Genomic DNA, 12519 nt, shown 5'->3' with positions numbered 1-12519 from the left:
CGTGGTGTTTGTACAGCCCGCGGCAGTCGCCGTCGTCCCGGCCTCGCGTTGTGTAACGTGCCCACCGCCTCCGCCACCTGGCCTCAATTAACCCGTTAAGACCGGAGACCAGAGTTTTCTGATGAATTTGTGTTGCTATAAAAGTGGTTCTCTTACTTTTTCCATGTCAACGACAACAAATGATATGTATTTGGCTGTCGACCCCATCTCAAAATAGTTTGAGATTGAGTTAAAAATCAGTTTTACAAGAATATATATTCAAAGATTTGCACACATTTTCACGATTTTTGCAAAAATAACAGATCTATAAGCTCGTAGCGCGGCACGAAGTTACTGCTACGAGCTTGTAGATCTGCTATTTTTGAATAGCAGATAATCAAATCCGATCTGTTATTTTTGAATAGTATAGATAGTCTAAAATAATGCTTTATAGCTCAAATCTAAAATGAACACAGATATGCATTCCCGGTCATAATAGGTTAAGGCTCTGCTAACAGTAGCCAGTTTTTCTTGGCGCCGTCACCTGACATCAGAACGTGATATCGAGACACGCTGACTTTCGCTACATTACATAACCAGAGCTGCTCTACCGCTTCTATACGTATGCCACTGTATGTACTGTACTGTAATGTACTGTACATGTCTGCGGTATACTCTATAACCCGTTCAAACCGGGAAAGCATCTGTGTCTTAATCACTTTAACCATGATTTTATACTTTGGCTATTCAAAAATAGCGGCTCTACAAGCTCGTACTGCGTCACTTCGTATGAGCTTGCACAGATTTGCTATTTTTGAAAAATCTATATTTTGAGATGGGCTCGGCGGGCAAATCCGTATAATTTTGGGGGACCTTGACATGAAAGAGTGTGAACACCACTGATACAAACAGTAGCAGCAACATAAGATCTCTCAGAAAACAGTTACAAAGACATTTGTAGAATCGTCCTTAGGAATAGGTCTTACTGTGTTAAGAATTCAAATCACCATGCAGCTGGCTTTTGCCTCTCTCTCTCTCTCTCCTGCTCTCTCTCAATCTCCCTCACTTTCTCCCTTGCTGTCTTTCCAACCTCAAAAAACCTAACGGGCAAAAAAAAAAAAAAGGAACTGAAACAGGCCCGACCGCAAGAGTAGTCAGTCAGCAGCATACCAGCAGGATGAGAGCAGCAGCTCGGGATGCTAAGGCCCCCCCAGGCCCAATCAAAGCCATCTTTGTTCCTGGGGGACAACATACGTATAATAGCTCATCTGGCCCTCGGAGGCGAAGGGAAGTGACCGTTGACATTTAGGAACAATCGGGCTGCAATGTGAGTTGGTGGGTGTCATGCTTCCTGATGCCGGCTACGCAGTGAGATGCAGATTAAGTGTCCATCTCGTGAACTTCCAGACTCATCATTCAGATGAATGGGCAGGTCCTGTTTCATTGGTTTAGTGGTGAAAAAAGTACGAGCAGTAGTAGTAAAAGTACTGGGTGACAAAATGAAACTGAATCCAAGAAAATGCAAAGTTATACATGTCACTGGCATGAGACAGAAACCGGCCCTCCCAACACTCCATTGACCAAACATAGAAGTGTGTGAAACAGTAAAGGTTCTGGGGGTCACCATTCAAGCTAACTTGAAATGGGACAGCCAGGTGGACTATCTGTTGACCTCAGCCAATAGAAAGCTCACATTCACACACCAATGGTGGGGGAAACCATGCAAGGCACCAACCTGTGCACACAGAATAACTCTAACTACTTCCGGGCTGTTTCCCTACTTCCTTCACAGGTGTTACCGATGATACTAATTAAGGCTCTCTTCCATTTAGTGTGCAGTGGTTCTCAAACTCTCATTTCAAGGACTCTCCATGACTGAGAGTGTACAGATGGAACCAAATGGACCCTTATCATAAGGGTCCATTTGGTTCCATTTGTACACTGTCAGAGTTACACACCTGTACGGGGCCATTTAGAACCCACTCAAGGACACTTTGAGACCCACTGGTGTAGCAGAGTGTTTCCAGTGAGCCAACATGCACAATAGCAGAACCCTGATTCTGTTAATTTGACCAGAATCGAACAGAGCCTTCATTGGTATCATCGGTAGCACCTGTAAAGGAAGTAGGGGGTTCCGCATCTTGCTCAAGGACACTTCGACACTAACTCTGGGGGAGCCCGGGATCGAACTGGGAATCTAAGGCTTCCGGTTGCCATGCAGTCACTCAAACCCTGAGCCACTAGGCCGCCCCTGGCATACACTGTGGCAAGTGATAGCTCTTCTTGGGTCTCGTGTCTAACCACAAGGTGGGGGTGTGGACCCAGGAACACATTACAGTTGTTCCTATCAGTGGACTCAGCGGTTGAGATATCAAGCCTTGTTTCCATTCTGGACATCACACAATGGTGTTTGGATTACTATTTTTGTGGTATATTACCAGTGGTGGAGAAAGTACTCACATGTTGTACTTGAGTAAAATTATCAATACTGCTAGAAATACTAGAAATACTCTAGCTATTACAAGTGAATGTCCGGAATAAAACATTTACGTAAGTAGTATTGGCATCAAAATGTAGTTAAAGTACCAACATGTAGAAAGTACTCTTTATGCAGAATGTCTAATTTCAATTTCTTATGTATAAAAATCTTTTGAAAATAGCCGATCTACAAGCTCACAATGCGTCATGATGCGACACATTGTGAGCTTGTAGATCTGCTATTTTCAAAAGATTGTTATACATTTGAAAACCTTTCTGCATTATGAGTACTTTTACTTTTGGTACTTTTAAGTACATTTTGATAGTGATACTTTTGTACATTTTGAATTCCGGACTTTTTACTTGTAACGGAGTGTTTCTACATTGCAGTATTGATACATTTACTTAAGTAAAAAAACGTGCCTATTTATTTTTCTTTTTTTTTTACTTTGCTGTGTTTATTGCTGACCTCACGGTCCACAGAGATCAGCGCTCTCATTAGCGCTACACTTATTCAGCATTTACAAAAGGTCTCAATCTCTGATCATTTGGCCTCCGACCCCCTCGGTTCTCTGCTTACCCCTAATACTACATTAACCCTGACCTTTAGAGCCTGTACTATAATATACTATATATTTTTAATCTCCTGAAATATTCATTTCCATTAAAAAATAATAAATTTCATCATCATCAATCATTTTAGAAATAAAAATAGTGACAATAGCAGCTCTGTTGTTGCAATGCCTAAGCTTACAGATCGGCTATAGTACAAAGCCTAAAAAATAAGCAGGAATGCATTGTTTTATTTCTTTGTTCCAGTGCACAAAGCCAAATACACAATTAAATCATTCATCGCAATTATGTGTACTGTATGTATGACAATTAATCGTCAACACGATCGCCGTCCCAATCTCTGACTTACATAAGAGGGGAGAGCAATTATTCTCCTACAGTATGTTAATACTGCCAGACAGAAAAATGGCTCCGGACCTACTTTAATGGGAACATTAAACACAGTAAATAAGTAGAAGGGCACTGGGGAACATTAAACACAGTAAATAAGTAGAAGGGCACTGGGGAACATTAAACACAGTAAATAAGTAGAAGGGCACTGGGGAGAGCTTTCCTAGAAAGACTTCCCTCCTTTGTGCTGCTAGGTGGCAGCGAGTTTGACCAATTGCAATTTTTGGATATGGCCGCGTGGTTTGTGTGGATGGGGATGGCCGGGTCATGCTCAGCTGCAACTAAGCTAGCTTGGGGTGTTTGTGTTAGGAATTATCTCCTCGACTTAGTTAGTCTGTTGATTGTTTTGGGGTAGTATTTGTTCCTGTACTTTTTGCACATGTGTGATATTTGTCGTCTGCATTGGGGAAGTGGGGAAGTGCCACTAGGACAGCAGAGCTGATCGTCTGCATTGGGGAAGTGGGGAAGTGCCACTAGGACAGCAGAGCTGATCGTCTGCATTGGGGAAGTGGGGAAGTGCCACTAGGACAGCAGAGCTGATCGGGGGAAGTGGGGAAGTGCCACTAGGACAGCAGAGCTGATCGGGATCAACCCCTCCAATAGAAAGTTAACACCGCTGGTTGGTCAGATACCTTCCCCACAATAACAGAAAGCATCCGTGTCATTTTCGATTTCTTTGGCTATTCAAATATAGCAGATTTACAAGCTCACAGCTCGTCACTTTGTGCCACGTTATGAGCTTGTAGATCTGCTAGTTATGATAACCCATGAAAATCTTTGCAAATCTTTTAACCCATTTAGGATGGGAACCCCTTTTGGGTTTTTTTTTTACCTTTCAGTCCGGGAACCACTTTTGGGGTAGTTGTTGCTATGTACAGTATGTAGCAACATAGATTTTTATTGTAATTTTGGAATAAATATTTGAAAACAGGTCAGAATTTAAAAGGCATTTTTAGAATCGTCCTCGGGTCTAAATTGGTATATATCTTTAAAGCAAATTTTTAAACTAAAATCTTTGCTTCTGGGGGGGTCCCTGGAACAAAATATTTTGAGATGGTGGGGTCGGTGACTCGGTGGCCAATACATTTGATTGATTGTTTATTTATTTTCGTGTCATGCACACCTTGTGCCCAACCCTCATGGGTTTTAAAAGACACCATTTCACAATTGCAATTACAGCATGTTTTATATTACATAATTTATGCATATAAAGCATGTTTATATTACATAATTCATTATATTACAACTCAGATTTATACAAAGTACTCTGTCTTCTTTCCCAAGCTTGACAGATAACGAAAGTCCCTTTGGCAAAAATACATATAATTTTGGGGGTCCTTGCCATGAACAAGTTTGAGCACCACTGTTATAGCAACATACGTTTTTCAGAAAACTGATTTAGAAAAGACATTATTTTGTAGAATCGGCCTCAGGTCTTAATGCGTTTTTAAGTGGTTACTGTAAGTGCCTAGCTCAGGGGCACTTCAGCTCGGCTGCCCCGACGACTTACACCTCATCTGCACAGGCACATTGCAGTATCTGTACGCAAGACACAAGACACTGTATCCGCTAAGACACTGTACTACCTGTACACAAGATGTAACAATAAAGTACAACCTTGAACCTTGAAGGAGCGAGTGTTCCGAAAACCTGTGCTGATATGGAGCGTCGGTCATTACGTTTGCGACGTAGCCTGAACCAATGAAATGACCAATAAATAGTAGTGTGTACAGTAGCAGAGGCGATGGCGATGGTAGATTGTAGGGTTGCAACTATTGATCATTTACCCGATTATTCTCTCGATTATAGTTTTCCCATTAATCGAATAGTTGAGAATCGATTATTTTTGATAAAATTGATTGATTGATTTTTTATTATAATCAATTACATTGATTTGTTTTGATTATCTATTGCACCTCTATAGTACATTGGAATGATTATTACCACAAGCTTCGATCTGGGGACAGCCAGTGGTGGAAAAAGTACTCACAACTGGCATCAAAATGTACTTACCGGTAAAGTACCAAAAGTAAAAGTAGTCATTATGCAGAATGTCTCACTTCAAGTTTTGGGTCGCACACACCAAGACTGCATTTCAGTCATTTATTCTTGCATTTTGGACAGGAGACAAACATTTCGGACACTGATGAAGGCTGGATAGCCGACACGTTTGACTCCTGTCCAAAATGCAAGAATAAATGACTGAAATGCAGTCTTACCGTTATTTATGTGATATGATTTGAACGGTTAACGCACCTTAAGTCAGAGCGCGGTGGTCACATGAAGAGTTATCAATTCAAGTTTTGTCTTGATGTCTACATAGTGAAAATAGCTGATCTACAAGCTCACATTGTGTCGCATCACCACACATTGTGAGCTTGTAGATATAGGCTATTTTCAAATGGCCGGAATGTATATAGGGTGGTTAATGTATGCTTTGTAATAATAATCAAAATCTATGAAGTATTTAAGTAACTAGTAACTAAAGTTTTCAAATAAATGTAGTGGAGTAAAAGTACAAGATTTGGATCTGAGATGTAGTGGAGTCTACTCCCACCACTGCATTCCTCCTGTATCTAGTGCCGTTTTGAAGCAGATGCCACCATATCCTTCACTATCCAGTGATACTTAACAGCACAGAGCAGGACTCCACAGCAGCCTGGACGTAAACCCAAGAGGGGATAGCTTACAAAAGAATGGCACCCAAAATAGACGGCAATTTTAAGAATAGCAGGTTTGTTTCTTTTAAAGCCAACCTGCAAGGACTGTCAACTGTATTTTGAATAGTGTGAACAGTCTGCCTCGCTTATGAACTCTGGCGTAGGCACCACAAAATGATAGAGGGGGCCGAGGTTTATGGCGCTAATTGGTGTTGTTTTGATATCCAAAGGCACGCAGATTGTATAGCCACTGCATCTAATTAGCTCTCTCTATCTACCTCTCTCTCTCTCTCGCTCATCTTGTTTGCCCACAGCAACTTCTCCAACTACAGAAGCCGGTTCAGCATGCCGGGCCAGACTGAGAGCCTGTGGTACAGGTAGGAAAAAAGAGACAATGCTGCACTTCTCCAGTGATATGGTATTTGAGCTTTTAGTTATTGGAAGAACACCCTGCATCAAAAGTACAGCCAGACCCATAAAATACTGGCCATTATTTGGCTTCTTTGGTATCGGCAATTATGCAGCCGATGTGTCCCGATTGTGTAACCATTGCCATCCTTTGTGATGACGTGGTCCACCGGCCAATCCTCCCTAAAGGCAATTTTTTATATAGAATTCTATTTTTGAAAAACTTCAATCAAATAGAAGTTTTTAAAATTGATTGGTTTCGCATATTGGACAAAACATTGGTCAAAACATCTGTACTCTAGTGGTCTAGGGAATCTCCAAAATCGGGTTCGGATTCGCATATCTCTGGCATCGGTCAGACAAACATTGGTGTGAGCATCAAATAGAGCTAGGTAAAAGAAAGCATTATTGCACCAATGCCCACCCACCTGCAACCCCCCTTTTATAGTATCATGTGAACGTTTACCATACCTCCCACTGCATTTAAGTAGCAATTAATGAAGCCTGGCTGCCCAGGAGAACTGGCAGCAAGGAATAGTGTACCCCCCCCCCCCCCCCCCCCTTCCTCTATTAGTCTTTCTATCTCAGCGATGTAGAGACAGTGTACAAAGGAGCTATACATCCAGCGGGTTGACTCATAGCTCACTACAGGAGCTCGTTCTCTCAGGGAGTAAGATAATATCCTGGTTAGACCACAGGCCAGCTGAGCTGCCCACTCTTCAATCCTCGGGCCCGCTCCCAGACAGGCCTGTTGGCTGAGGGCCTCCCCTCCTCTCCCTGCCTCTCCTCGCCTTCTATTCTCTTCTCTCCCCTCCTCTCCTGCTCCTGGGGGGGGGGGAATCTGAGGTCTTATAACACCTATACCCAAAGAAACGCCAACACAGTACGTGCTGAAATTCTGGGCCCCCCTGATACCTGGCCTCCTGGGGCTCCCCTTAATATACTACTACTTAAACTGACACGTTAAACATAAGGCATGTGCCAATTCCACCGTTTGATGTCCAAGAACAAGCAAGTACGAGCCATTTCCTTTAATATAGCAATTTCAAAAATGCAACAATTGCTAAATTGTCTTGCATTTTATCTTAAGTGTATACTAAGCAAGAATATTGACCACTTAAAATAGCATGAATATATCAAAAACAGTATATAAAGTAAGTAGTGTTTAACCACCTTAGCATTCCTATTCGAGGCATGTCACAATAGGCATACTGTAGCAAGCATTCGACAAAAATGGATGTTCATTATTTTGTCAAAAATAGGCGAACATTTGTGGAAAATAACTGCTATTCTCCCTATTTGGCATACGGCGAAGCGAAGTATATAGCGTTTAAGTGGTTAACAACAACCAAACAGCCAAAGGATCCGGGAGCTTTCACTCAAGAGCTCACACTCCCATTATCACATTAGAATGTATTTGATAAGCTCCTACTTCTAGCTCGGAAATGTCTTTTAATTAACCGGATAAAAGATAATGTGAGTATTTTAGCCGGATATCTCTGGCGTGTTCCAGGAATCCTGTCCAACTCTCATGGGCCCTTCTGAATCATATAACCCCCACCGTCCCACTGCTGTCTGCACTCACGTTTCCATCCAAATGTTGCACAAATCTTAAGCAAAGTTCCAAAATGGCAATAAACTAAAATGCAAATCAATGCATGTGAAGTTCTGTTATGTGAATATATGCTGAAGTGGTGCAACAAGGGTTACACAATCAAAAGAGGGTCGGTCAAAAATAAATGAACCGTTGTGGAGATTCTAGGAATCTAACGTTCCTTGAAGAACAACAGCCCTCGGGCAGTGGTGGAAAAAGTACTACATTTACTGCAATCTAGAAATACTCTGTTACAAGTATAAGTCCAGAATTCAACATTTACTCGAGTAAAAGTACAAAAGTACAATGGATCGCGATTTGCGACGCATTGTGAGCTTGTAAATCTGCTATTCAAATGTCAGAAATAAATATATATATATATATATATATATATAGGAGTGAAGTGGCTAGTGTAAGTAAGTAAGTGGCTAGAGTGCTTTGTAATAATAATCAGAATCTACAAAGTACATAGTAATTAAAGTTTTTAATTAATTGTATTGGAGTAAAAATACAAATACCTCAAAATTCTACTTAAGTACAGTACATAAGTAAATGTACTTAGTTACTTAATTTCCACCACTGCCCTCAAGTCCAACATGTAGACATCACTGTATTCCATACAGCCTGCATATGACTAAAAGAGGGCATGCAAAGTGCAAAAGAGGGCTAACCTACAGTAGAAACATGTCCCCAAATAATCGGTTGTTATTTAAAAAGTAAAGTCCATCACCCTGTGTTGCTTGTTCCTCCTCATCAGTACACAAAACTTTCCACCTTGGCAAAGCATAAGAACCTTTCTGCGATATTGAGCCACTTCGTCGTCATTTCTGGTCTGTCCAGTCTGGAACTCTCGAGCGTAAATTGTAAATTAGCATAAAACAGATGGATGGCAGCCCTCCTTGTTGACCCACACATTCACAGATGATGAACTGCAACACGCCCACCTTCAAGGACTTTGCCAACTCACAACATATGCAGAAAACCGTTGCCAGACGATGATTTACAGGCACAACTGTGAGATACATGCAACGTGCTGGTGGTGAATCACTTTATCTGGCCGCGCATCAAAATCTAATTAACACGCTGGTAAAGTTGTTTGGATGCTGCACACACAGGCAGGCGGCGGCTTTACAACCGTGTTTTCCACGGCGTCAAGGAAGGGAAAATGAAGCCTGTGCTTATGGGTATACAGTATTATGCTGGTCTCCATGCAGGTCATTGCTGTGTGTTATTCTTAATGGTGTGTCCACATTGCACACAGCTGGAACGTCGGGCCTGCCCACATCATCTCCCTCTCCACCGAGGTCTACTTCTACCTCGAGTTCGGCCTGGAGCTCCTCTTCAGGCAGTACGAATGGCTGAAGAAAGACCTGGAGGTGTAGTGCACGCCCACCACCACAGCCAATAGGCTCTATATGCACATACTCCATTTAGGAAATAACTCGTCCTACTTCCGCGCCTCTTCCGACTTGTGAAGAGGTGTTAAGGACCTGTAACTGTAAGGACCCCCATAACTCTGAGAGTTATGGGGGTCCTTACAGTTTGACAACCACTATACACTAAATGGAACAGAAATAACCTTAATTAGTATCATCGGTAACACCTGTGAAGGAAGTAGGGAGAGTTATGCTGTGTGCATAGAGCCAATATCAGAGTCCTCCTGACGTCACTCACTAGTGAAGTATTTTATCCTTATGGAAAATAAGATGGGTCATCTTAGAATCGTTTCATATAGGAATTGTGGTCCAAAAATAAACAAACTGTCCCGGCGATATAATTTACTCATCAGTCACTCATTGATAGGGATACAGTCTGTTTCTGGCGAAAAATGTATTAATTCGGCGGCAGTAACAATAGTGTTTTCCCGCTGGCAGTTGATGCTTCATATCCATAAGTCAAACCGTTTATTTTTTTGGAACACAATTCTTATATGCTGTGATATTAAACATGTCTATCTGAATTCAGAAGGGGGGGGTGACCCATACATTATACGTCAGACTTTGGTGCTCTGTTATAACTCTATGTTCTTCTCTATGACCTACACATACATACACACTTTATATTTGGCTTTCTATTTCTCCATTTTAATTATTCTTTCTCTGAGTGCACTCCCGCCTCCTTATACCTCTTTCTCCCTCTTTATCTACCTAAATTCACAAGTGTCTCTCCCTCTCTCTGTCTCTCTCTCGCTCTCTCACACACACAGTTAATTTTACTGTTTTGTTAACCGAGCAGTGAGTGTGTATCTTACTGAGAAGACAATGCACGTTGTTTTGTCCCTCCTCTCTGCCAGGAAGCCAACAGGCCAGAGAACCGTGCAGAGCATCCGTGGATCATCACCATGGGACACAGACCCATGTACTGCTCTGATGACGACAAGGACGACTGCACCACGTTTGACTCCTACGTATGTCCTATGTCTGTCTGTCTGATCTAAAGATGGTGATACATTGATATGTATTTGGCTACGGACCCCGTCTGAACCACTGATCTAAAGATGGTGATACATTGATATGTATTTGGCTACGGATCCCGTCTGAACCACTGATCTAAAGATGGTGATACATTGATATGTATTTGGCTACGGACCCCGTCAGAACCACTGATCTAAAGATGGTGATACATTGATATGTATTTGGCTACGGACCCCGTCTGAACCACTGATCTAAAGATGGTGATACATTGATGGCAAAAATGGTACGGCAAATCTTGCTGGAAATATGTTTTCACTCAATAATAAGAATATGGAATGCAATTAGCCAATGTGTGTCCAAAGTTACTACTGGGCACAAAAATGCTCTCTGTAATTAGCTCATTAGTAATCGGTCATAGTGGCTTCCCGGAACACAACACATAAAATACACGATAAACTGAACATAACCCAGCAACATTCTTTACAATAAACAAATAACAACGACATAAACCCCACAATAAAAACCATACAGTGTGCATATGTGTGTACGTGTGTGTGCGTGTACGTGTGTGCTCGCATGCCCAAAAAATGCTGGGAACTCCCTATTCTGTCCACTGCAAACCCCAGGATGTATTTATTTAGCTGTTGAAGTAAATTAGTAAAGTACTTGGCGTGCCTATTCTGAGACAAATATTTGGCTAAAATAGCTGATCTACAAACTCACAAGGTGGATTATAGAGCCCTGGGGACTCAACTAAGTATATGGTTCAAGTATATGGGTTCAAGTAAGTGACTTACTGGGTTCAAGATGTTAACCAAACAGGCCAAATACATAAGCCTAAACGTTTATAAAATCCCACTGCAGTGATTAAATAATATCCTCCTTTAAAGGAGAATTCCATGCTAGAAGGCTTTCTTACCTTTATTTGTAGTTACTGTATGTCCATACCAAAGAGGTCCAGGTGTTATTTTGTGCAAAAGTGCATTATTGGCTATTTCCCCTACTATAAGCCCTCAATGGGGGTTGGGTTTTTGTGCTAATTCGCTTAATCGAAATAAGTAGTAAAGTGTGCCGCTTGGGATACTATTTACATTATGAAGAGAGGATATTGATTTTTGAGCGATGGAAATAAGCGAATTAGCAGAACACCCCAATGCCCCATTCAATTCAATGCAATTCAATTCAATTCATTGAGGGCTTATATTAGGGGAAATAGCCAATAATGCGCTTTTGCACAAAATAATACCTGAACCTCTTTAGTGGGGATGTAACAACTACAAAGAAAGGTAAGAAAGCCTTCTAGCATGGAATTCTCCTTTAACCTCTTGGCTCTTTCAAACAGTTTTGCCAGAGCTTCTTCAACTTTCGGATCGCTCTCGTTGCCAGCAATAATTAACAGAAATAATAGACCGCAGTTCCAAGCCAGCACGGTGGACTATAGTACAACATCCACTGTAGGAGGGTGTGTATGTATATTATTGCAAAGCGCTGTGCTGTTCTATGTGCCGTATTTATCATAATTAATTTAAATATGCTCTAGTGTAGCAACCACACGTGTCTGGCATGTTCAAGTCCACCAGACACGGCGTATACAGTATGAACCGGTGACACTGCTGTATATTACCAGCGTCTGACAGGTGTGGAAACACCCAAGGAGGCAGAGAGGGTCCAGTGAAACTGACGCCATGCACTCACACCCCTGAAGAGTGTAAAGCCTGATTTATAATGGATGATTTATACGCACCAATCTCACAAAATGTCACATTGCAGCACGTTGTGAGTTTGTAGACTAGATTTTAACTGATGTGTGAAGCATAAACCGCTCTCGTGACAAGAGACATTTAATGATAAATAATAGCTCTTGTCTTTATAATATGGTAGTAGTTAAGTTAAGTTACAATTTGCCTTCACCAAACTGTGCCGAATGCACGAACGTTTAGCTTTATATTGGCACGTCTCCCTAATTGTAAATCGTAAGTGTAACTCCCGAAGGCGAAGAAGACAAAGTTCCTTTTTGTTTGAA

General features: G+C 41.6%; 2 protein-coding genes across 4 annotated transcripts in view; one reads left to right on the top strand and one right to left on the bottom strand.

Moving 5' to 3' along the window:
* Positions 1 to 12519, bottom strand: part of LOC310878541 (KATNB1-like protein 1) — a 94023-nt gene that overhangs the window by 19354 nt on the left and 62150 nt on the right. The gene's annotated exons all lie outside the window — the stretch shown is intronic.
* acp7 (acid phosphatase 7, tartrate resistant (putative)) overlaps positions 1 to 12519 on the top strand; it is a 32920-nt gene that overhangs the window by 12992 nt on the left and 7409 nt on the right. For both annotated transcript variants that reach the window (XM_083792869.1, XM_083792870.1), the window contains exons 7-9: positions 6395 to 6457; positions 9344 to 9458; positions 10376 to 10489. In XM_083792869.1, the coding sequence (XP_083648995.1) occupies positions 6395 to 6457; positions 9344 to 9458; positions 10376 to 10489 (292 nt within the window). The remainder of the gene's footprint in view (positions 1 to 6394; positions 6458 to 9343; positions 9459 to 10375; positions 10490 to 12519) is intronic.

Source organism: Protomyctophum parallelum, assembly GCF_964188405.1.
Source record: "Protomyctophum parallelum genome assembly, chromosome: 20".
NCBI classification, from domain to species: domain Eukaryota; kingdom Metazoa; phylum Chordata; class Actinopteri; order Myctophiformes; family Myctophidae; genus Protomyctophum; species Protomyctophum parallelum.
This window is presented reverse-complemented; position numbering and strand designations above follow the sequence as displayed.